This window comes from Ciconia boyciana, chromosome 4 (genome assembly GCF_034638445.1).
Source record: "Ciconia boyciana chromosome 4, ASM3463844v1, whole genome shotgun sequence".
Lineage (NCBI taxonomy): Eukaryota > Metazoa > Chordata > Aves > Ciconiiformes > Ciconiidae > Ciconia > Ciconia boyciana.
Window position 1 is genome coordinate 4,660,763 of NC_132937.1, and position 26,925 is coordinate 4,687,687.

The 26,925-nt window shown below is 38.7% G+C and overlaps 1 protein-coding gene across 5 annotated transcripts in view; it reads left to right on the forward strand.

Annotated features, from left to right (window-relative positions):
- The window catches only part of LOC140650991 (transcription factor RFX3-like), a 155,662-nt gene that overhangs the window by 93,574 nt on the left and 35,163 nt on the right, over positions 1-26,925 (forward strand). For all 5 annotated transcript variants that reach the window (XM_072859947.1, XM_072859946.1, XM_072859949.1 and 2 more), the window contains 3 exons: positions 11,687-11,761; positions 17,084-17,265; positions 18,049-18,168. In XM_072859947.1, coding sequence (XP_072716048.1) covers positions 11,687-11,761; positions 17,084-17,265; positions 18,049-18,168 — 377 coding nt within the window. The remainder of the gene's footprint in view (positions 1-11,686; positions 11,762-17,083; positions 17,266-18,048; positions 18,169-26,925) is intronic.

Consider the following 26,925-nt stretch of genomic DNA (forward strand, 5'->3'; position numbering starts at 1 on the left):
CGTGGCACCACCAGTCTATCTCTTTCTCAGCCTCCCTGATGCTCCTTAACCTTTCTACCTCCTCCTGTAGCTCTGCCACCATGCAGAGCAAATCATCCACCTGGTCACACCTCACACAGCTGTCCACATGGCTGCCATGCGTGAACAGTGAGAGGCCCAGGCACTCCCTGCAGCCTGAGACCTGGGTGTCTGCATGTTTTTGTGGGAGCTCCGTCTGGGTAGCCACATCCACTCTGGCGAGCACAGGGGGCATTGCTTTCTGACGAGTGAATACCATAGCTGAGTTTCTTCTGAAAGTATAAGGACTACCGAATGAACGCACCTCTTGACCTAGTAGGGTGACTTCGCCTTCCCTGCATGCCCTGCCTGTGCGAACATCTCTTCCCTCTAGGGAATTAACTGCACCACTCAGCTTTGTGTCATCTGCAAACTTGATGAGGATGCAGTCAGTCCCGCTGTGTCGTTTATGAAGATATTAAATAGTACTGGTCCCAATATGGACCCCTGAGGGACAATACTCTTCACTGGTTTCCACTTGGACATTGATTTGTTGACTGTAACTCTTCAGACTTGGCCATCCATTTAGTTCCCCATCCACCGAACAGTCCATCCATCAAACCCATATCTCTCCAATTTAGCAGCCAGAATGTTGTGGGGGACTGTATCAAAGGCCTTATAGTAGTCCAGGTAGATGACATCCATAGCTCTTCCCTTGTCCACTGATGCAGTCACTCCATCGTAGAAGGCCACTAGATTAGTCAGGCAAGACTTGCCCTTGGTGAAGCCATGCTGGCTGCCTCTAATCACCTTCCTGTCATCCGTATGCCTCGACATACCTTCCAGAAGGATCTGCTCCATGATCTTACCAGGCACGGAGGTAAGGCTGACTGGTCGGTAGTTCCTGGGGTCCTCCTTTTTACCCTTTTAAAAAATGTGTGCAATGTTTCCCTTTTTCCAGTCACCGTGGACTTCTCCTGACTGCCATGGCTTTTCAAATATCCTTGAGAGTGGCTTGGCAACTACATCTATGTCATTGATGAAGATATTAAATAGTATCGGTCCTAGTACAGACCCCTGAGGGACACCACTCATTGCTGATCTCCATTTGGACACTGAGCCGTTGACTGCAACTCTTTGGACATGGCCATCCAGCCAGTTCCTTATCCATGTAACAGTCCATCCATCAAACCCATATCTCTCCAATTTAGTAGCAAGAATGGTATGGGGGACTGTATCAAAGGCGTCACAGAAGTCTAGGTAGATGACATCCATAGCTCTTCCCTTGTCCACTGATGCAGTCACTCCATCGTAGAAGGCCACTAGAATAGTCAGGCACGATTTGCCCTTGGTGAAGCCATGTTGGCTGCCTCTAATTACCTTCCTGTCATCCGTATGCCTCAACATATCTTCCCGGAGGATCTGCTCCATGATCTTACCGGGCACGGAGGTGAGGCTGACTGGTTGGTAGTTTCCAGGGTCCTCCTTTTTACCCTTTTTAAAAATGGGTGCAATGTTTCCCTTTTTCCAGTCACTGGGGATGTAGTCTGACTGCCATGACTTTTCAAAATATCCTGGAGAGTGACTTGGCAACTACATCAGCCAATTCCCTCAGGACCCTGGCATGCATCTCATTGGGTCCCATGGATTTTTGTATGTTCAGGTTCCTCAGGTGGTCTCGAATCTGATCTTCTGCTATGATGGGTGGGACTTCATTCCCCCAGTCCCTGCCTTGAGGTTCAGGGTCTTGAGAGATTTGGGAAGAGAGATTTTCATTGAAAACTGAGGCAAAAAAAATTTTGAGTACTTAAGCCTTCTCCATGTCAGCTGTCACCAGTTCTCCTGTCCTATTTATCAGGGGGGATACATTTTCTTTAATCTTCCTTTTCTGACCAATGTACCTGTAGAAGCCCTTCTTATTATTCTTTGCATCCCTTGCCAAATTCAGCTCCAACTCTGCCTTAGCTTTCCTGATCCCATCCCTACACCTCTGGGCCTCATCCCTATATTTTTCCCAGGATACATGTCCCTAGTTCCACTGCCAGTGCATTTCCTTCTTGCACTTTAGTTTGACCAGTTTGACATTACTCAGCCATGCTGGTGTCCTGCCTTCCTTGCCTGATTTCTTACATGTGGGAATCAAGTGCTCTTGTGCTCTAAGAATAGTGTCCTTGAAGAGCTGCCAGCTCTGTTCAGCTCCTTTATCCCTGGGGTCAGTTTCCCAGGGGGTCCCATCCACTAATTCCTTAAACAACTGAACGTTCGCTCTCTTAAAATTCAGAGTCCTGACTCTACTTTTCACCTGGCCCATATCCCTCCAGATTGTGAATTCTACCAGGGCATGATCACTGCAGCCCAGGCTGCCACCAGTCTTGAGATCTCTAATTAGTTCTTGACATCTCTAATTAATTTTAGGCTCTCGATGTATAGGATTCAACTCGTACAAGCAAGAGTCAATTGAAACCTACACAGTTCAGCTTAAACTGTGACATCAAACACATACTCAGTTTTAAATTTACTAGAAGGTATAAATAAACCAGGCAAACTAGAGCAACACAGAAGTTCAATTTTTCTTTGCTTTGTATCTGATATAGCTAGAGCTCATTTAACTTTTAATCCTCGTCCTACCTGCACCGTCATAATATTTTTCATTGTTGTTTAGAGAATTTAAGAGATCACAATAATATGTAGCCAGGCCTGCTTCCTAATGTAATACTCAGCAAATGTATTCAAATCTTTTGAATTAATTTTGGATAATTTTCACATGGAGACAAATGAACCAGGCATGGGCTTATTATAATCTCTGACTCTTTTGCCATATTAAGATTTAGTTCTGTTTCAGTGTTTAGAACAAACAACTTCATTTTGTTTTATTCACCCTCACTAATCGAATAATTAAATTTTTGTAACTAGCAAATTAGTTATAACATTGATAAGATTTTAGTTCTTCCTGATAATTCTACTTATAGATTGTAGGAGGAGCGATTTGCCCTAGTTGGTTGGCAATTTGAAATTATATTACATGTTGTATCCTACTTGAAGGATGAGTCTGGGTTGGTTACTGACAGTTACTGTCAGAGGACGGGCAGCTACAGCAAAGACTAATTAGAAAATTATCTGCCCTATAAATAATAGAATTTAAATCACCCTGCACTTTTTACCATATGTGAATGTCTTAAGGACTGTTCTGATAAAATTTGAATTATATTATCAATGTTTCCTAATGTCAAAACTTTCAAAATGTATATATAGTTATTAAATTAAAAAAATGTATTATGCTTGTCAGCCAGGGAGGAGCTCCCATGCATTAGTTATGTTTTTTCTAACAAGCATTAGGATTTATCTGCAATCACTGTTATTCATCAGTCATCACTAACCACAGGAACTCTTGACTAAGAAATTTATCCTATTTCAGTGCAGATCAAAAGGTACATGGAAATAAAACCAAAGTTAATATGAATTAATTAATACTTATGAATTAATTAATTAATACTTCTGGTACTAAGTACAGTGTGCTAAGCATTCTCCTGATGTAAAAGAAAGCATGGTACCTTCCTAAAATAAACCATCTGATAATGGAGTGGGAGAAAAAGAATAACAGCCGCAAATAAAAAGGCCCAATAGTAATGTCATATCCTGATAATATAATTGTGGTATAAGTATTATGGTTATTTTAAGAGCAAAATATATATAAAAACGTGTAAGCTTCCATAGCCATAGCTGGAGTGGCTGTGATTTGGAAAGCAGTTTGAGATGAGATTTTATTTATTCAAACAGTCAATCTCTTTCCAGGTAAAGGAATTTTTTTCCTTGTCTATTCCCTCACCCCTCTGGTAATTGGCAGCACACTTTTTATGTGGCTGGATTCATCCTAGGATGAACAAACTGCTTCAGATAAAAAAATCAGAGATGCATGGATCTTTATGTTACATTGGAATATTAAATCATCTAGTCTGACCTTTTAATCATGCAGGCCTGACATTTTTATTCAAATCTTCTTCTGAGTACAGTGACTTGTTTGGTGAAAAAAGGCATTCAGTCTTGGTTTCCAAACACAAGAAGGTGAATAATCTGTTTAATCAGTCATTCAAATGGTCAATTACTACCACTGCTAAAAATGTTGGTCAGTTATGAATTAACTAGTGGGGTGGTAAGATTAGAGGATTTGGGGTCTTGTACTCTCATTAACCTCTGTCCCCCAAGACTCTGCCTCCTGCTTCTTTCTGCTCCATAGCTGTGAAGCATCATGTCTTCTCCCTAGCCCTTCCAGAAAGAAAGATAAGTTTCAGTGTTGCACAATAGATAGAAGTACATATATGACCTACTTTGCCCCTGTGAGCCCCATACAGCCCCCACTGTATGTCCAGAAAATCCCCATGAGACTAAGGTCAGTCACACTTGCACCATTTACATTCTGGCCTGATCTGCTTATGTTGCTTGTTTCTCTCTAGCTTTCAGCCATTAGCTTTTCTTGTGTTAAAAAATATAAATTAAATTGTGTTAAAAAAATTAAATTTAAAAAGCCCTGTAGCACCTAGTGTTTTGTTTCTAGTTTTGCCTCTTAATTTATTTATTCAGTAGATCACATACCTATATTAACTATCAGCATGTTATATTTAGTGTATTAATTACAAACAAATTGTTTCTGAAGTAACTCTTTGTGGTGGGTTGACCTAGCCACCAGGTGCCCACCAAGCTGCTCTCACTCCCACTCCTCAACAGTCTGTTTTGCCCGTGACGGTAACTGGTGAGTGATCTCCCTGTCCTTATCTCAACCCATGAGCTTTTCGTCATGTTTTTCTCCCCCTGTGTTGTTGATGGAAGGGGAGTGTTAGAGCGGCTTGGTGGGCACCTGGAGGCCAGCCAAGGTCAACCCACCACACTTTCACAGGCAAAAAGACTCGACTTGGGGAAATTATTGTAATTTATTGCCAATTAAACAGAGTAGGATAATGAGAAATAAGAACAAATCTAAAAACACCTTCCCCCCACCCCTCCCTTCTTCCCAGGCTCAACTTCACTCCTGACTCTTCTACCTCCTCCTCCCAAGTGGCGCAGGGGGACGGGGAATGGGGGTTGCTGTCAGTTCATAATGCTTTGTCTCTGCCTCTCCTTCCTCCTCACGCTCTTCCCCTGCTCTAGTGTGGGGTCCCTCCCACGGGAGACAGTCCTTCACAAAATTCTCCAACATGGGTCCTTCCCACAGGCTGCAGGTCTTCAAGAACTGCTCCAGCATGGGTCTTTTCCATGGGGTACAGTCCTTCAGTCCTGCAGGTCCTTCCAGAAAACCTGCTCCAGCATGGGCTCCTCTCCACGAGCTGCAGCTTCCTTCAGGGCACATCCACCTGCTCCGGCGTGGGGTCCTCCACGGGCTGCAGGGTGGATATCTGCTCCACTGTGGATCTCCATGAGCTGCAGGGGAACAACCTGTGTCACCATGGTCTTCACCATGGACTGCAGGGGAATCTCTGCTCCGGTGCCTGGAGCACCTCCTCCCCCTCCTTCTTCCCTGACCTTGGTGTTTGCAGGGTTGTTTCTCTCACATATTCTCACTCCTCTCTCCCAGCTGCTGTTGTGCAGCAGTTTTTACCCTTTCTTAAATATGTTATCACAGAGGCATTAGCAACATCACTGATTGGCTCAGCTTTGGCCAGCTGGCACTGGCTCTGTCCAACATGGGGGCAGCTTCTGGTGTCTCCTCTCAGAAGCCATCCCTGCACCCCTCACGTCTGCCAAAACCTTGCTACGTAAACCTGATTGATACACTCTTATGGAAAACTCTGATGCAATTGATTTAATAATTTTCAGTAGAGAAATATAACAGAAATCAAGTTGAAATGTTGTTGGAATTAAAATACATTCGAGTGTATTGTTCTCATTATTAAAAATTGGCCAAAGGAACACAATGATTTTTTTGTTTTCGAGGTATTCAAAATTTGATATTTGAGATGCCTCTGAATCCCTGAGGTGAATTTCTGTCTGTTCCTTTTCTTTTTTTCTGTGAAAATGTGTAAAGTAGGTCAAACATAACTAGTCACTGACTGCTATCATAACAGTCCAATTCTCAGTGGCATGGTGTTAGCACTTTTCTAGAGGAGAGGATTCCTGTGCATCTAATTAAATAGCCAGATTGTTCTAAAAGTGGCAGTTCATCTCTTGCCAACTCTGTCTTGTCATATTTTTTTCTGAATTTTTAAAAAGAATTATCTGAACTTTCTGTTTTGTTTCTCAATCCTGATTTCCTGATGGGACTAACTCTTGTGGAAGTGTATGTCTCTTGCTATGTGTTTTTTAGGAGTTCAGTGGAGTGTGCCTGTTCTAGAAATCCTAAGTAAACTTGACAAGGTTTTGGGGACATTTTTGAGTCTGTACCATATCTGGCAGATCAACTACAGGGCAGCTCACTGGTTTAGAATCTCAAGTGTATGAGAAAGGTGAGGTATACAAACTACTGCTTGATTTATAAAACAGGGTTGGATCCAAGAGAAAGAGTGGAATTGATAATTTGACCAGCCATTTGAAACATCCAGCAAGGAAGATAAAAATGGACAGTGAATTGTCATTTGAGGACTTAGGGAGGAGGAAGTAATCTGATAAAAACTCCAAACATTTTGAATTTTTACCAAGTCATGGATGTTATGTATGCTTCTGCTCCATATGTTCGCCCCATATGTTGTTTTCTGATCATAAGAAAGATTTATATTCATCAGTCAATATGCATACCCTATGCACATGCAGACTACTGGAGATAACTGTGATATGTTTATTTTATGATCAAATGTAGTGGATGCTCATAGCATCCCAAATACCCTCACATCGACATCAGAAATAAAACAAAATAATTAGGGGCCCCGTTCATTTCTCCCAGCTTTCCTATCTAATTAGGGACAGAAAAGAAGTCCTCAGCCTAATTAAACATTCCAGCTGGGAAAAGTGTGAATTTTGGAGGCCACTATTTTCTGGAACTTGTCTGTCACCTCCTTAATTATTATAAATATATTAGTTACAGTATTTTGTTTTGGAAGGTAAACAGAAATAAAACATTATGAGAAGTGATACAGTAGCGGAGACCACAACTATGTCTAACTCTGTCTGTGGATTCCCATAAATGTCAATATTTTCATTAGATGACCAGTGTTCTTACTGAAGTGGCCAGCACTGTTCCAGTAATTCATTATTTTCTCTCTTGTTCTCCTTTGAATAGGAGCTACCTCCTGCTGTTTGTGCATCTAGTCCAATACAAACACTTCTAAAGCTTTTCTGAGTTCTTTTAAAGTTGGCATATATAAAATATCAGACATATTTTACATCTTTTTATGATCTTTTTGTGTATATGTACAAAACTTCTTTTTTCCCAAAATCTTAAAACAATTGCTTTTTTTTTCTTCTATCTTTCAATTACTTTTTCATTCTCTTGAGCAAAATTTGATATAACCTAGTAAAAGCTCTATTACAGTTGCTTAGTCTGTGGATTCTCCTGGACTTTCAGGAGAATCTTTCACATTCTTCTGGGTGTAAAAGTTGGACCTGTGAGTTTTCTTTATATGGTCACTGATGCTTCATTTTCAAGTCTCTACTTCTAGGCAAGTTTGTCTGCCCAATTCAACCCTCTGGCATGAGTACCTCTTCAGAGGACAGTAGCATTTGTATGAATGCACTGTTTTGAAATATAAGTGGGAAGCACTCTGGAATTCTCATCCATTTATCATATAACACTTGATTATTATAGTGATGTGTATAGACCTTGTTTTAGGATTGTCAATGAGAAAGTAACAATTGTTACAAGGAAAAGCTATAACAGCAAATACAGTTATCACTAGTACCCAAGGCTTAATTAGCTGTGCTGAATTTAATTTTTCTAATATACATTTGATGAATTAGTAATTTCTTCACAATGATGAAGAATTTCTTCACTTGATGAAAACTTCTTTAGTATTTCACTTGGTTTAAAGCCTACAATGGCAACATTTTTGAAACAGATAAAGTTAAAAGGTGCTAAAGATATAGCAGATAAAAATAAAAGGAAGCAGATAAAGTTAAAAATAGGTGCCTGTGTAGATAGAGACATGGACTTCTTTAGGATGAGGCAGCAAATGTCTTAAACTTTAAGATATCACCAAAAGCAGCCTGTTTTACTGTCAGTGAAGAGGGGTTTAGAAATGCAAACAAATATAGATAATGAATTGGAGAATGTCCATGTTAATTTCAGTACCTCAGAGCTTAAACTTCTGAGGAATTTTTTTTCCTTATGTCCTGACCTCCTCAGAACAACTTAAGTATTTTGTGTCAATTACTTGAATCATGAAGAAAGTAATATTTCTTTGCCATTGACTTTTAGGAAAGCAGTTTTTCAAAGTGAATTTGAGATTGTTAAGTGTTGTTCTATGTATATACTATAAAGGCATCTGAGACATTAATGTATATGTTAATCTGATAAAATGTTAATGGACAATAAGACTTAAACTAACAGGAACACTTAATAAGATTACATAAAGACTGAACATTACAGCATTTAGTTGACATATAATAATCACAGTTTTGAATTTATTATCCACAGAAAAGTTATACCCTTCTTAACCATTAATGACTATGGCAGATAATAAATTAGCATTTTAGGTGGCAAATTGAGTGAACTGATGGAGAAGTCTAAAATCACAATTCCCATCATTATCATGCTGTAATTTCCCCCCCATGTTTATATTAATATGTACACTGATAATTATATGCATTAGTAATTAGTAATACAGATATTTTTAACATGGTTTGGTCGGGGTTGCTATGGGAATGATAACTTTTTTCAGTTATCAGTCAAAACATTTTAATAAATGATGTCTTTCCATATTGAATTAGTCTTTTAAAAAGAAGAAATGTATGACTGATCGCACATTCAAACAGATGGATGTGTTATTTTTTTTGTCATTTAGCACTCCAGTTGTAAATATGCCTGTAACTTCTGACTGCTTGTCCTTAGAAATGTAAGGAATGCAATTAATTCATCTCTATATGTGTAGAATATAATTTAAAATGTTAAATTTATTTTCATAATTTTCCCAAAATGTCAAGACTACAATTTAAAAAACAACACTATTCAGGATAATCCCTATTTAATTTGGGATATATGCTTAAATGCTACTTTGAATAAAGATGAACTTAAGTTCATGCTCATTTTTTTCCAGAACCAAAGTCTAAGTTCCTGGCCCTAACTTTGAACTTAAAAGCTTGAAGGAACAGATTCTGCACATGAATAACTTGCCATTAAAGTAGCTGGCACTTCCTGCACACGCAGGGGCCTGTTTCACATCATAGAACATTTTGAAAGCCTGAGGACCCAAGCCTACCAGAAGCTTAAGATTTTTAAAAATAAAATACATTGGAATGAGAGAGAACCCAGAAGTAGCTGGAAGTTTTCAAAATGAGCAAGACAAATGATTCACTGTCTGGAAAATCTGCCTTCAAGTTAAGCCTACTTTATTTACATGCTAGAGAAGGTTAAGAGATGCTTTGTCTGTGGTTAGGTGCCTGCATGGGAAAAAGTTTTCTGATAGTAAAGAGATATTTCAGTAGCAGGTAAAGCTCAAAATGCAACTCATCAAAATTTAGACAAGGAATAATGTACAAAATAATGAAAATAATTACTATTGGAACAGGTTACACTAGAATATGGTGAATACTTTTCACTTTAAATATAGATAAGATGTCTTTCTGAAAGACCTGCTCTAGTTCAGTAATACTTCATGAGATTGATGAAATAATTAATGGTGAATTTTAGCAGTAATAAACACTTCTTGACCTACGTTATTCAAAAAATAAGACAAGCTGATCATAATAATCATTAAGATCTCTTGTTTTAAAATCTATGGATCTGTGGCCACAGATATATTGTCTTCAGTGGCAATATTGGTGACATATATTAATATATATTCCCCAGTGCCTTGTTCCCTCAACTGTTTGTAGTGCTATGCTGTTGCCAAAGCAGGGAAGTGTTTCTTTATATATATACACACATATATATATAACTTCTTAATTTACAATTTTAAAGGATTGGTTCTTTGCACAGGCCGCAAAAACTTGACTCAGTGAAGTGAGAGGGTAGTGTAGTAGCTGGAACGAGCAGCAGGAGGCAGGACTTCAGTCATGTAGTACTGCTGTATACAAGGTATTGTCAAACAGTGGAGTAAGATTCAGACATGATTCAAATTATGTATCATGTTATAATATCATCTTAAGATGGGAGAGTCTATGGTTGCAGTATATAGTAAGTTGATCTTAGTATGATGAAATCTTAACCTTTTAATTTTTAGCATACTGTATCCTTTTAAATTTGACCTTTTCTGTTTGACCTAATAGTATTTTCCACTGAAGCAAGAAAAAAAACCTGGATTTAAACATTATTTTTGTAATACTGAAGTATATTTTCTTACATACTAATCAGATACTTGTATGCTTTTATAAAAAGGCTTATATTTCTAATATTAGACAGTTGTAAGAAAGACTTCCTTTTTTATTGAGAATTACTACAGTAAAAATACTATTTGATTAGCTTATAAAAAGGGGAAAGCAAATGGTATTTATGCACTAATTGAAATAGAATCTGAAATATTTTCCAGTTTTGTGCTGTATATTGAGTGAACTCATTTTAGTAGTGTAATTTACCAGCATAAACTCTTTGGATAATACTGTAATAATTAAATAAGCATAGGGAAGACTTATTTTAAAACTGTCTACAGGGAGAATAAGTGGTTTTAAATGTACAGATGGTTTTCCATTGCTTTTGTGGTTTTTCCATTTAATGTGGCTAATTATGTGCCTTCTTTTACTGTACATCCCATTGTCTCTATCACTTTCAATGTTTTTGCTATTCTAGCTCTGCAGCTAAACTACAATTAGATTGTAATTTTATTTTTAATGCTGTCATTATAGAATTAATCAAAAGATGTATTAATATGGGGGGAAGAATGGGAATGGGTATGGTTGTCTACACATTTGTATTAGGAGTAATACTACTGTATAATTAGTGGTATATAATACTTTTTCTTTTAAAAGTATTATTCTGAACCCATCTGATTTTTTTTTCTTTTTTAAGGACGGATCTTGCTGTCTGTGTAAACCTTCAATTTTCATTTACTTTGAGAGCTCTGGATATTCAAAGAATGCTCTGACAGGCTGTAGGGGTGATATCCTGTCCAATGAAACTAATGGCAAAAACCCTACTGAATGATTGAGATTTTACTCCATGGTTGCAGAGAGCAGAAATTTTGTTTCTAATTCACATTCAAAGTGCACACAGGTCTTTCTCAAATACTTGTAGGAAGAAACGTTGAGGCCTTAGGATTTTATTCTGGGATTTTTTTTTTTTAATTGAAAACATTGATTGTTCAGTAATTTTTTCTGTTTGCAATGTAGCTTACTGATAAATCCACTTCTCTTATTTCATGAGCAGGGAGAAAGGTAAATTGGACTTTGAAAGTGGGATCCTGCAGTATATATGCAAGCAAAATGCCTCCCTGACTTAACTGGGGAGGTTTGCCTTCATGGGGACTTCAGGATGAGGCCTTTAAGTAGAAAACAACCCTTAGCCATGACTGAACTAGATATTTCTGTTGAACTTAAGGCAATCTATCAGAATTTTTCTGATCAGCCTTTTTTACTGTCTTGTCTTGAGTCATTTTTTAATGACATCTATTATCAGATTGAAATGGCGATTGAGACACTGCAAAAGTCTGATGGTCTTTCTACTCACAGAAGCTCTCTTCTCAACAGCCATGTAAGTTGTCTCTTCTTTCATGAAAGCTAATATCTTGCTTGTTCTGCATGCTTAGCCTGCCTCTAAATGTTTGTTTTAATTTATTGCTACTTTTTTGCTTTTAATCTTTCCATTTTAGTTGCTTGTAATCTACATCTTCTGTCACTATATTTTGTCAGGTTAAGTGTCATGAGATATTGTAGAGTGCATTTCTTTTCTAGGTTCTGTATTGTGTTAACACAGCTTAATGTATTTGCCTGTTCTGCAGGTCCTAATGTAAATGTAAAAATAATAATCAAATAATTATTAAGTAGTCTGGGTTTGACATTTTAAAATAATTTTCTACAATTTGTGTACCTGATATAATAATTTAGGAGCAGGTGAAGGGGGAAGAAGCAGCACATACTTTGAATAAAAAATATTCTTTAGATTTCTTTTAAAATATTTCTATTATTCTGAATAAGTTTATTATAAGATAAGAATTCTGAAGATCCATTTCATGAGATAAAAAAAATTAAAACAATCTGTTAGTCTCTAATATGTTTTATTCTTCTACCTCTTGCTTTGTTCTATCTTTGCAAATCCTGTAGTTACGAATTTTCCATAAGACAAAGCTGAAGATGTTTGCATAAAAAGATAGTTGCAAATATAGTGGTAAAGCCATTAAATATAACTTTTAGGTAAAGGAGAAAGGCTCAAAGTTTAATCTTCAGTTTGTTTTTAAACAGTGCTAGTCTTTCTTGAAATGTTATGTAAACATCATGTTTTTTTCTTCAGTTGGTATAAATAGTTTTGTATTTTTTAATGCTGCTTAATTTCTATACATACTGCATCCTTTTTGCTTCTCAGCCTTACTAACCAACATAAACTTACATATTTTTTCAGATTCTTGTATACCTTTACCAGAGAAATGTAAATATTGATTGTGATATGAATGTATGAGTATACTGGGTAGAGGCTATACACTTATTTTGATTTGTTGACATTCCCCCCCCAAGAATGTGGTAATAAGGAGATGAAAACCAAAATTGTTTTGTCAAAGTTTATCATAATGGTAAAAAAAGACAGCAGGTGCCAGTACAATTTCTTGGAAGAGAATTTACTTTTCTTTGAAAATGCTAAAATTGGCTGAGGGAAATTGAATTCTGTAAAATGTGAAGAAGGACTTTTAGATCATTTTGGATGTTTTTAAAATAATTGTTTCAATGTTAAGACAACCTAGAAACATGCTAAAATTATTTTAATATCATAAATGGATGATAATTTTTTTTGCAAAATGCCAAAAATCTGTCTTAAAACTTAGATATACAAAGAATAGATAAGTCTGCCTTGAATCTGACAAGGAAGTCCAGAATCTTCACACTGAAAACAATAAGAATTAAGGGACAAGCTTTTCTACATCAGAAAACTGTATTCCCCTGTTTCCTGTGTCATGCACTAGTTAAAAGATCATGGAACAGATCCTCCTGGAAGACATATCAAAACATATGGAAGACAAGGAGGTGATTAGAGACAGCCAACATGGCTTCACCAAGGGCAAATCGTGCCTGACTAATCTGGTGGCCTTCTACGATGGAGTGACTGCATCAGTGGACAAGGGAAGAGCTATGGATGTCATCTACCTAGACTTCTGTGACGCCTTTGATACAGTCCCCCATACCATTCTTGCTACTAAATTGGAGAGATATGGGTTTGATGGATGGACTGTTACATGGATAAGGAACTGGCTGGATGGCCATGTCCAAAGAGTTGCAGTCAACGGCTCAGTGTCCAAATGGAGATCAGCAATGAGTGGTGTCCCTCAGGGGTCTGTACTAGGACCGATACTATTTAATATCTTCATCAATGACATAGATAGTGGGATAGAGTGGGTCCGAGGAGGGCCACAAAAATGATCAGAGGGCTGGAACACCTCTCCTATGAAGAAAGGCTGAGAGAGTTGAGGTTGTTCAGCCTGGAGAAGAGAAGGCTCTGGGGAGACCTTTTTGTGGCCTTTCAATACTTAAAGGGGGCTTATAAGAAAGACGGAGAGACACTTTTTACCAGGGCAATGGTTTAAAAGGGGCAATGGTTTAAAACTGAAAGAGGTTAGATTTGGAGTGGACATAAGGAAGAAAGTTCTTTACGATGAGGGTGGTGAGAGACTGGAAGAGGTTGCCCAGAGAAGTTGTGGATGCTCCATCCCTGGAAGAGTTCAAGGTCAGGTTGGATGGGGCTTTGAGCGACCTGATCTAGAGAAAGGTGTCCCTGCCCATGGCAGGGGGTTGGACTAGATGATCTTTAAAGGCCCCTTCCAACCCAAACCATTCAATGATTCTATGAATATATCTTCCTAATAATGAGATTTGCATCTGTCTGTTATGGTAGTCTTATCCTGATGTTTCTTAACTGTTTTGAGGTATTTTCAAAACTACTGAAAGACAAATAGAGGGATCTATTGTTGATTCTGTGAAAAAAAAAGACCTCCATGCATCTTGCTGTAATAATTGTTCTTTCCTAGCCGCAGTCATTTTGGAAGAAATTAATGGAACCCAGATCAAACTTACTGGATGTTTTCCCTACTTTTAAAACGTTTATTGAATTATGACTCAAATAAGGACAGTAAATATGGTTTTAGTCCTATCTTCTTCCTTAAGCTGGCATTTTGTTGCCTAAGTTAATACCTGTTCATTTTAATGTTTTTTTCATTTTCCTCTATTTTATTTCCTTTCCTGATTTCTTTCCGCATGCAATTGACTTAACTAATTTATAATCTAATGTTTTCTAAATATTGAAGTTTCATTGAAGTTGGAATCAATTTACCTGTTCTGTGTAAATCATTTCATACAATTCCAATGTTGTTAATATTATAAATCAACAAGTCAGAAATCAAAGTCTGGACATTTCAAATTTAGAATTAGATTTCTGCAAATACAAAAATATGTTTAAGGTTTTTTGCAATAACTTTATCATGTCTGCAGATTATTTACCTTTTTACATGGTATTCAGCTATTGGCACTCTTCTTTCCAGGCTGTAACCTACCAAGTAATCAGTTCAAGTTTTTGTTATTGAAATATCTTCACCCTAGAGCAAAAATCCTTATTTTGTACTTATCTTGGATTTTGCTTTCCCATTGTTGACTAATGCCAAGCTGTGGTTGAAAGAATATCTGTCAAATATAGATCATTAGTAAAATGCACTTAAATTAATCCTAATAAATTCTAATTCATCTGGAAAAAAGTCTAATGCAATATTTAGAAGTTAATTGGGAAATAATTTTGTTTGTTTGTCAATCATTTTTTTCTTTGTGAGGTAAAACAGAAATAGCTCATATTCCATAATCATAATTATTATAGATTAAATGGAAAGGTTGAAAGATATAATTAAGATATACTTAGGTGATTAGTGAAATGGTTTTGTTAATATAATCAAGTAATGGTAAAAGTTTACAATAATATTTTTCCTAGGCTTTATTTCAGAATTGTAAATGCTCAAGATAAAATACATTTGTGAATGTTAAGACTTTTTTAATAATGCATTTATATCTACAAGTTGATATAAGGATGATGAACTGCACTTTTTTGTTATGTTTGTTTAAAGTGCAACATTATCTGCATCCATCTTGGAACCAGTTAGATCTTGCTTCTCCTGCATCTTTACATAGAGCTCTTGTTTAGAAACCTAAGCATGATAGTTCTGGTGATGATTTCTGTAAGAAAGTAAATATGAAGATGGTCTTTGAAAGGTCTGGAGTAAATGTTTTCCTAATTTTTTTTTTTCATTTTTCATGTATTGTGCTTGGTAAATTGCTTACAAGTGACTTAAACAGAACTGTATGTCCAATATATTCACTATAATCTAAATTTTACTAGTAGTTCTGCAATAAAGAAGGGTGAGAGTGGAAACATATTTCCATGAGTAATGGGCATTAAAATATTGATATTCATGTTCTTTAAATGACAAGTTATATCAAACATTAGTAGAACAGAATTTGTTCAGTGATCTATTAGTAAATAACCCTGAAGAGTAGCTTATTAAATGTCTCTCTTTTACTTTGTATCTCTTTTACTGTACTTTGTATCTCTTTTACTGTACTTTAAACACATATCTTGGTCATATTAATTGCTTTGGTGGACTAAATTGAAATGGATTATACAACTGTGTGAGGCTCCAGCATATTGGAATAAAATTTTGTTCCAAATGCCAAAACCAAATCCATGGCTTGGGGATTTATTAGATGCTCAAACTAAGCCCAGAGTTTTGGTAAGATTTGTGAACCTGGAAAATGTGGATGTTCATGCTGATTCATTTTGGTATAATTACTTTCTTAAGTAATTAAGCAGTAAATGCAAGCAGAAAACAAAATTTGGGAATTATTCAAGCTGAAATTAAAGGGAAATTCCAAGGATATGAAACCATGGGGGGAGGGGGGTGTAAGCTAGGTAAAATGTTAGCATCCCCAAAAACCTGAAACCACAGAATTTACATATGACCACTATAAAAATATTTCCATTTTATTCTGTTGTTCTCCTATACTGTTAAATGTCATTAAAGTGACCATTTTACTTGGGTTTTGTGTGTATGTTAGTTACTATTTGTTCTATACAAAGGTACAATGATGTATTAGAAACTGTTTGCCTACATGCTTCCAAAATTGCTCACCAAAATTCTACGTTAAATTACATGGAAAAAAAAAAGAATACTAATTCTGTTCCTCTTTGAAGTCAAAGGCAAACAGGCTACAACAGAAAGGGATTGGGTCCATAATATTTTATAGATGTACCAGTTATTTTTCATGTCATCTAGATTGCTTGTTACCTTATATTTGATAGTTTCTTCTTTGTATTTGGAAGAAAATAAACCCTATTCAGTTAAATGAAGTACTGGGTTTTTTTCATTTGTATTTTTTTAATTTCAGGTGAAGAGAAATAGTATAATATTCCAGAATTAAAAATGTATTAACTTACTCCTTTTATTTTTTTCCTGCAATTAATGTAAATTACATTGATTATTTTATTTCCTTGGAGTTCCAACAATTTGTCTCCAAAGCACAAATAACTTCATAAAATGTTAATGTATGGTACTGAATCTGAAATATTTTTAGAAGTGGAGCTATCTGAGGTCATAAATGCAATGAGTTTTGTTATTTCCTTGTAATTCTAAAAGATACTAAGGCATCATGGCATATCTAGCATTGAAAGAGATTTAAAGAGATTATATTTGCTTGAAGAACAAAGTCACTGTATTAAACAGGCCTTAAGAGTGGTCTAAAAAACATCAGAGATCTGTGTTGTACAATTAAGATTTTTTTTAGTAGAGTAATACTGAATTTACATATGTTCACTCTTTCATATTTGATATAGCTCCAATGGCTTTTAGACAACTATGAAACTGCAGAAGGAGTGAGTCTCCCCAGAAGTACCCTTTACAACCATTACTTACGTCATTGTCAGGAGCACAAGTTAGATCCAGTCAATGCTGCCTCCTTTGGAAAACTCATACGGTCAATATTCATGGGATTACGGACCAGAAGACTGGGAACCAGGTTTGCATTAATGAAATCTTAAAAGTATAATAGAAAATATCAATAATAATTGTGAACGTGAAGCTTGTATGTTAAAAACAAGCAAGCAAACAAACAAATAAAAAATATTCAAAACCTTACTGTTAAGGGAGTTGCCAAATCCGGTGGACTTCAGGACCCAGGGGACTCCCGGTCTGCTATAGCCAGATTCTGTGTATTCTTAAGAACCAGGTATCTTCCATCTCAGTCCAATGGATGCAGCTACTGCTGTTCCCATTTGCAGGTCCAGCTAGTAGTGAGACTGAACGTGTGTTCCAAAGATGCAGATAAACACACACGTGACACTAACACAGCTAACCACACAAGCTAACACAGAACAATGCCTTTACCAGCACCCATATAGACACCAATAGCACTCACATAAACATGAATGCAGATAGCCCAATTCTGTTCTTCCTCTCCAGCTGATCAGGACTGAAGTTGACTAGTGAAACATACACAAACCCTCACTCACTCACAAACATACCCCATTTATGGAATTGTTTTATTCACCATGACTGCATAAGTCATTTATTTGGTTTTTACTTTCCTTATTCTGTTTAAATGAAGTCCAACAGTAAAGTGCTGGAAAATATAGTTTAAGTGAACTGATTTCCAGAAGCTGGTGGAGTTATACCAGTTTTATACTAGAGTGAGAGGAAAGTCAAGCCTAACTTTTATGTACTGCTTTCCAGTCAAGGCAAATTGTGAAGTGAGTATGATGTATATGCATAAAACTAATGTTATTTTTCTTCTTTCATAAAGGGGGAACTCCAAATACCATTATTATGGGATTCGTGTCAAACCAGATTCTCCCCTTAATCGGCTACAAGAGGACATGCAATATATGGCTATGAGACAGCAACCCATGCAGCAGAAACAGAGGTACGGTGTTAAATGAAACTACTTTTTCATATTTCTAGTTCTTGGAGACTTACCTGTCCTCATTTATGTGGCAAAGTTGAACCTCTAATGGAAATTGTTCTTCTTGTTTGTTCACTTCTCTTGTGAAAAATAAAGGTTTGTCAGATCTGCAGTTGATATCACTGGAGTCTGATCTCAGTAGACATGAGAGAGCACACCTAAAAACTCATAAATTTTTAAAAAGTGATAATAAAAGTAAAATATGATGCAATTCTTCCAAACAGACACTTCTTGGCGGTCTTGGGTTATTTTCCCACAAGCTGGAAAAAAAAGTAATAGGAGCTTTGAATTTCAAATTCTGTTGTTACTTTTCATTACTTTAAGCAGCACATATATACAATGATAGAAGAGCTTGTGATTAGGTTCAGCTTTGTGTTGATTTCCTCCTCCTGGCAAGAACTGATGTATCAAAACCCTGGACTTGAGGAGAGAAGACTTGGGCCTCTTCTGGGCTCTGCTTGGAATAATCCCATGGGAGACAGTCCTACAGGGCAAAGGGGTCCAGGAGAGCTGGTTGATTTTTCAAGGATCACCTCCTCAAAGCTAAAGAATGGTCCATCCTGACATGCAGGAAGTCAAGCAAAGGTGGCAGGAGGCATGCATGGATGAACAAGGAGCTCCTGACAAAGCTCAAAAATAAAAAGAAAGTATACAAGAGGTGGAAGCAGGGTTGGGGAACCCAGGAGGAATATAGAGAGACTGTCTGAGTGTGCAGGGATGGTGTTAGGAAAGCCAAAGCCCACCTATGAAGGGCAAGAAGATGACTGGGAGTTGTCAGCATGGACTTACGAAGGGGAAATCATGCTTGACCAACCCAATAGCCTTCTACAATGAGGTGACTGGCTCAGTGGATGAGGGGAGAGCAATGGCTATTGTCTATATTGACTTTAGCAAGGCTTTCAACACTGTTGTCTTGTCAGGGAGCAGCAAGGGCTGGCTTCTCCCTAAGGGATGGGGAATTGGGAGTCGAGCACCATGATATACACGGCAGGGGCCTCACCAGCCTGAGCCCAGTCCCGCAGTATCCAAGTGAGGCAGACCTGGAGCTGGTAGTCAGATTCAACCAAGAGTCCAGATCATCAGACAAATTTGTGGTGGTCCGATCTCCAGGATCATTATAATTCCAATTTGGATTGTTCACTGGCCAGGGATTTCTATTCCCCCTGCTTGTTGTACCAATTCCGCATCTTTGCTTAGTATTTTATCTTTTTCATCATGCTGGAACAATTATCTCAAAAGTATCTGGGTATCTTCCCAATTTGGATTATGTCCCGTGCAAATGTTAGAAAATAGCTGGGCGCATCGTTCCACATCCTCCCATAATCTAGGTATTTTGCTCCCCCATATGGCCAAATCTTACTAACGAAGACCTGGTGCACTGCGGGGGCTCCTGGCTGTCCAGCCGCAGGGTTAGGTATTACTTTCATGATCATAGGGTAAATTCCCTCTTTCGGGGAATCTGGGGTAAAGGGGGGAGCCGACATGGTTGGGGAGTCAACTTCCACGATTGCAACTGTTACCCCAGGTCTAATTCCTCTTCCTTTGGCTGGATACCTCCTTTCCCATGCCCAATTATCCTACACATACCAGTAATTCATTTGTCCAGGGCATTCATCCTCTAAGTGGTGTCGTAAATAAGCAAGTCTTGATTGATTGAAAGATCCATGTGGTAGCCAAATTTCCCGGGGGCTCCCACCAGCTGTTCTAGTAATATATGGCCATTCCTCCTGGCTCAAGGCCACTGTGCACTTTTTAGATAATTGAGCCGTACCATAAATCTTTTCCCAATTTTGTAGTACCTCGGCCAAGGGGCTCCCCTTTTCTACGCTGAGTTTATTTCCCATATCTTGTCAGGGAGACCCTCCCGTTGAGTGTCCTGGTTTCGGCTGGGATAGAGTTAATTTTCTTCCTAGTAGCTGGTATAGTGCGGTGCTTTGGATTTTAGTATGAGAATAATATTGATAACATGCTGATGTTTTGGCTGTCGCTAAGCGGTATTTACATTGGTCAAGGACTTTTTTTTCCTTCAGCTCCCCCTGCTCTGCCAGGTGCCCAAGAAATGGGAGGGGGCACAGCCAGGATAGTTGATCCAAACTGACCAAAGGGCTATTCCATACCATATGATGTCATGCCCAGTATATAAACTGGGGGAGTTGGCCAGGGGGTAGTGATCGCTGCTCGGGGACTGGCTGGGCGTCAGTCGGCGGGTGGTGAGTGGTTGTATAATTTTTTTTTTTTTTTCCCTTCTTTTTTTTTCCCTCCCTTGGGTTTTGTTCCTCTCTCTCTCTCTCGTTGTTTTCCTTCTCATTATAATTCATTATTATTATTATTATTATTTTGTTCCAATTATTAAACTGTTCTTATCTCAACCCACAAGTTTTCTTACTTTTGCTCTTCCGATTCTCTCCCCCATCCCACCGGGGGGGAGTGAGCGAGCAGCTGCGTGGTGCTTAGTTGCCAGCTGGGGCTAAACCACGACATTGAGTCACGAGGTTCAAAAAGGATCCCCTTGCTTTCTAAACTCCTTCTTAGAAAGGAGTTTAGTGCAGCTAGATCCAATCCTAGTCTCAGACTTGGTCAATGGTTTATGTCTAAAGGATTATATTTCCCCGTTACTCAGAGGGACTCAAACCCCCTTCTACATGCGCCTTACGCTGATCAGACTGCTCAACACTTCTGCACTTTACGCTGATCAGGCTACGCACCACTCCTGCCTCTTTCTGTGCTTTACACTGATCAGGCTATGCCCCCCCGCAATGCACTTGTTTCCCTGTACTTGTAAATAAGCTGCAGCAGTAATTTCTCTGAATCTGCTTAGGGAATCTTAACACTCACCCTTCGATGTCTCCCGCTCCAAAGGTCCCAGGTGAACTCACCCGATGCTGGCAGTTGGATGTTTGGAGATGAGAGGATCTGAAGGTGGTGGCCTAGGGTCCCATTTGGGTTGACAAACTGTTAAAGAAATTTCTTTGCCCTAGGTTTCCCACAGCAGAGTCTCAGGCATCCGATCCCAGGGAAAAAAAAAAAAATTGAGTGGTACAGCAATAGGAGCAGCTAAAGCTGGGTGCCTCCGGAGAGGGACCCAGAACAAAGAAATCCCTGGGCATTTATACCCTTACAATCTATGCACCCATCCTTCACGCGTTCTTCACGCACCTTGCACATGCCTCTTGGTCCAATGATAATTTTTGGTCTGGGGGTCTTCTTGTTCCTTAATGGATTCTTTCTCCGACTCCAGGTGGGCTTTTAGCTGTTCTTATCTGGACGGGTTGCAGCTTCTGCTGACCACCTTGGCCTCCTTATCTTCCAGTTTGCACTGGTCTCAGGGTCATCCTTCACGTAACTAAGCAACAGTTCAAGATAAGTTCAAGTATTCTAGGTGAAAGTTCGCAGCTTGCAGCCTAAGGCTTCAGCAACTTTAGCTACTCATGCTAAGCAAAACTACTCATACAAAAGAATACAGTTAAAAGAATTTAGTTAACTAAACTTAATTTGCAACACCTGGCTCCATCTTCTTTGCACCTTCCCTTCGGGTATTCATATACATTCATGACATTCCCCCTGAGCCTTCTCTTCTCCAGGCTATATAGTCCCAGCTCTCTCAGCCTTTCCTCATAGGAGAGATGCTCCAGTCCCTTAATCATCTTCGTTGCCCTTTGCTGGATTCTCTCCAGTATGTCCATGTCTCTCTTGTACTGGGGAGCCCAGAACTGGACACAGTATACCAGGTGTGGCCTCACCAGTGCTGAGTAGAGGGGAAGGATCATCTCTCCACCTGTTGGCAATGCTTTGCCTAATGCAGCCAAGGATACCTTTGGCCTTCTTTGCAGCAAGGGCACACTGCTGGCTCATGTTCAACTTGCTGTCCGCGAGGACCCCCAGGTCCTTTTCTGGAAGCAGCACAACCCTCTGGAGTATCAGGTACTCCTCCCAGTTTTGGTGCTGTCTGCAAAGTTGCTGAGGGTACACTCTGCCCCATCATCCAGCTCATTAATGAAGATGTTGAACAGGACTGGACCCAGTATTATCCTCTGGGGCACACTGCTGGTCACTAGACTTTTTGCCACTGATCACTACTCTCTGGGCCCAGCCATTGTGGTGGGTTGAACTTCGCTGGCCGCCAAGTGCCCACCAAGCTGCTCAGCAGGACAGGGGGAGAAAAATACAATTAAATGCTCGTGGGTCGAGATAAGCACAGGGAGATCATTCAGCAATTACCATCTGTCCTGGTTTCGGCTGGGATAGAGTTAATTTTCTTCCTAGTAGCTGGTATAGTGCGGTGCTTTGGATTTTAGTATGAGAATAATATTGATAACACGCTGATGTTTTGGCTGTCGCTAAGCGGTGTTTACATTGGTCAAGGACTTTTTTTTTCCTTCAGCTCCCCCTGCTCTGCCAGGTGCCCAAGAAATGGGAGGGGGCACAGCCAGGATAGTTGATCCAAACTGACCAAAGGGCTATTCCATACCATATGATGTCATGCCCAGTATATAAACTGGGGGAGTTGGCTGGGGGGTAGCGATCGCTGCTCGGGGACTGGCTGGGCGTCGGTCGGCGGGTGGTGAGCGGTTGTATAATTTTATTTTTTTTTCCTTTTTTCCCTCCCTTGGGTTTTGTTCCTCTCTCTCTCTCTCTCGTTGTTTTCCTTCTCATTATAATTCATTATTATTATTATTATTATTTTGTTCCAATTATTAAACTGTTCTTATCTCAACCCACGAGTTTTCTTACTTTTGCTCTTCCGATTCTCTTCCCCATCCCACCGGGGGGGAAGTGAGCGAGCGGCTGCGTGGTGCTTAGCTGCCGGCTGGGGCTAAACCACGACACCATCACAGGCAAAACAGACTCGACTTGGGGAAATTAATTTAATTTATTGCCAATCAAATCAGAATAGGATAATGAGAAATAAGCACAAATCTAAAAAAAACCTTCCTCCCAACCCTCCCTTCTTCCCAGGCTCAACTTCACTCCCAACTCTTCTACTTCCTCCCCTCGAGCAGCGCAGGGGGACAAGGAATGGGGGTTGTGGTCAGTTCATTATGCGTTGTCTCTGCCTCTCCTTCCTCCTCACACTCTTCCCCTGCTCTAGTGTGGGGTCCCACCCATGGGAGACAATCCTTCACAAACTTCTCCAATGTGGGTCCTTCCCACGGACTGCAGTTCTTCATGAACTGCTGCAGCATGGGTCCTTTCCATGGGGTGCAGTCCTTCAGGAACAGACTGCTCCAGCATGGGTCCTCCACAAGGTCACAGGTCCTTCCAGAAAACCTGCTCCAACGTGGGCTCCTCTCCATGGGGTCACAGGTCCTGCCAGGAGCCTGCTCCAGCATGGGCTCTCCATGGGCTGCAGTTTCCTTCAGGGCATATCCACCTGCTCTGGTGTGGGTTTCTCACGGGCTGCACTGTGGTTATCTGCTCCACCATGGATCTACATGGGCTGCAGGGGGAAAGCCTGCTTCACCGTGGTCTTCACCATGGACTGCAGGAGAATCTCTGCTCCTGCACCTGGAGCACCTCCTCCCCCTTCTTCTTCCCTGACCTTGGTGTCTGCAGGGCTGTTTCTCTCACATATTCTCACTCCTCTCTCCCGCTGAAGTTGTGCAGCAGTTTTTTTACCCTTTCTTAAATATGTTATCACAGAGGTGACACGAATGTCTCTGTCTCAGCTTTGGCCAGTGGCAGGTCTTCTTGGATCCGGCTGGCACTGGCTCTGTCCGACATGGGGGCAGCTTCTGGTGTCTCCTCTCAGAAGCCACCCCTGCAGACCCCCCGCTACCAAAACTTTGCCACGTAAACCCAATACAGCCATTCAGCTGGTTCTCAATGCACCTCACTGTCTGCTCGTCCAGCCCATATTTCATCAGCTTCTTCCCTGATCTACCAGGCCAGTAATTTCATTGTATAAGTCTATCAAGTTGGTCAAGCATGACTTCCCTTTGGTGAAGCAATGCTGACTACTCCCAATCACCTTCTTGTCCTTCATGTGTTTGGAAATGGTTCCCAGGATTAGCTGCTCCACCACCTTCTCAGGACTGAGGTGAGGCTGACCAGCTTGTAGTTCCCTGAAATTATCTATCAGTTCTGGGTCAAACACAGGTCTGACATTTAATAGTAAATGGATCTCACAAAAAAAGATGATTAAGAATAAAATAAGGTAATATCAAAACCAAATATTGTGGTGAATAAAAGTGAAAGGAAAAAAACCCTAATACATTATTAGAGCTTAGTTTGGTTTCTGTCTCTAAAGCCCTTAGAGTTTATTTTTCAGCAAGCCAGAACAGTATAAGCCTTTCTTTTGAATGAAAACAGAGACTACCAATAAATTATGTATGTGCATGAATTGGATTTTTGAGGTAATACTAAATATTGAGACTCTCAGTAAATATTTGAATATTGACAGCATGGCAACTACAAGGAAGCAAGAAAATTTGCAGAAAAACTTAGTTTTTTTCTTTGTCTTGTGACTTAGTCAATCCATTTTGACTTCTTTCTTTTTTAATAGTTTCTACTTTTTTCTTACTGATTTGCTTACTTTTGTGTCCGTTTAATACCAAACAGGAAGTTTGGCATGTACTCCTGTTCTTCCTATTTCTGCTTTATCTTATTCATGACTATTGAATGTTTGCTGTTTTCAAATTTTAGTCAAAATTTCTTAAACTTTTCTGAGGAGTGGGAAGTTTCAGTTTAATTACAGTGTGTAGGATTGGACTATGGGAATCAATGAAGTTCTACTGTAAATTATGTTAATAATGAGAAAAGTACATAATTTTGCATTGTTTTTTTAATTAACTAATTTCATATTCATATATCAGTGTTCTAGTTCTGTTGGATTTCCATAGCTTTTCAAAACTTTAGAATGTTTGTTGTTAGCTAAAGGCTCTCCAAACTTTTATTGTGCTTACATTTAGCTATATAAAATTAAAGTTCTATTCTTGAGTAAAGGTAAGCATCTTTTGAAAGCTATTATATTTATAAAAGGTTGGGTTTTTTTTTTCAGTGACTATTCTCTTAGCAGTTAATTAAAAAAAAATTTGAAAAATCAGAGTTGAAATAGGAAAAAAGGTCAGATAATTTTAGAAAAGCTAAATTCTTCCATTAAGTAGTTGTGTAAATCAGTTGTAGTAACATTTTCCCCGTCTGTAATTAAAAACACAAAGAGTAACCTGGGTATAAACAGAGGATTTTGCCAGTAATTCTGGAAGCCTCTTGTTGCCTGAACTGCAAAAACATCACACTCTACTGTCCATAAAAGACAGGAAATCTAAAATTGTTAACAACTCTGCTCAAGATTCATTTGAAACACCTGAAAATGAATCTTTTCTTTTTTTCATTCCTCGGTTGCATTTTGCAAGTTATTTTCTAATGCTGTTGAAACTGTTTGAATCCTATAATGTCACCTGTAATAATGCCAGAATTAAGACTTTTCCCCAACATTTTTTACATAAAGCACATTGGAGCAAGTGGTAGGATAATCCTGACTCCTAGCACCAGTGGATTACATTGGCTTTTTTTTTGTTGTTAAAGTTCTTCCTAAACCCCAGAAACTCAAAGGACTGTTACTTTTATGCATTCAAGGCACTTCAGATTCTACTCCAAGAGCTGAAAAGTTTGTGAAATAATACATTTTGTAGAAACTAGTGGAACTATGTGAACATACTGATTTTGATTTGCAAATATTTATAGAAATTGATCTTCTGCCAGGTATTTTTAATGATAAAGTATAATGAGAATAAAGTTAAAAATTCTTACAAAATGAGGGTTTTGGATTGCAAATAGATCTATCAAGTGATGAGAAGTTTATCTATAAGAGTTCAATGCTACTGTGATACTAGAGATTAAACTTTAGTCTTCTTAAAGTTGATTACAGTTGTGCTGTTGATTTCAGCAGGCCTGGGATTTTGTCCTGGGCCTTTACAATAACCAAACTTCATATAAAAGTCCTAGAGATTAAGATGATGACAGAAGTTTTTGTTTCCAAGTATTAACATTCCTAAAGTTATCATACTTTATGTTAATCAGGCCAAGAGGCCTTCTCTGGAAAAGTATACTTCTTGTATATCCCATGTCCTATGTTATTGTATAGTTAAATATGTCTGGAATGACCAGTATCTTGGATGCTTGCTTCTTATGGGAGCTTTCGCATGAACTAAAATCTAAGTAGTTACATAGGGCATTCCTATTATCTGTTTAATAAGATCAAAATGAGAACATGCTCACAGCTGACTCAACTGCTTCTGAAGAGGAGCGTTTTCAGAGTGGAATTTGCTGACATTTCTAAAGTTAATACAAAGCTTTACAATCTGCACAGTGCAATTTCAGACTTGAGTGACAGTTCACATGCATTGCATTCTGCACCAAGGTTTTTCTAGTTTTCTTCTGGCTGCAAGGCTATTTCAGAAGCTTCCAAGTTCTTATCACTAAGAGCTGGGGCAGAATTAATTTTCAGTTGTGTTGGAGATGGCAGGCAGAATCTTCAGCCTGTCAGTGTGATGGTCTTAACATCTGACCATCCAAACCAGGATTCCTATTTGTATCTTTGTCCTTTTTATCCTTTATAAAAGCTTTTGTGACTTGACTGATGAAGAGATAGAATAGAATAGAATAGAATAGAATAGAATAGAATAGAATAGAATAGAATATTTTCAGTTGCAAGGGACCTACAACGATCATCTAGTCCAACTGCCTGACCACTCCAGGGCTGACCAAAAGTTAAAGCAT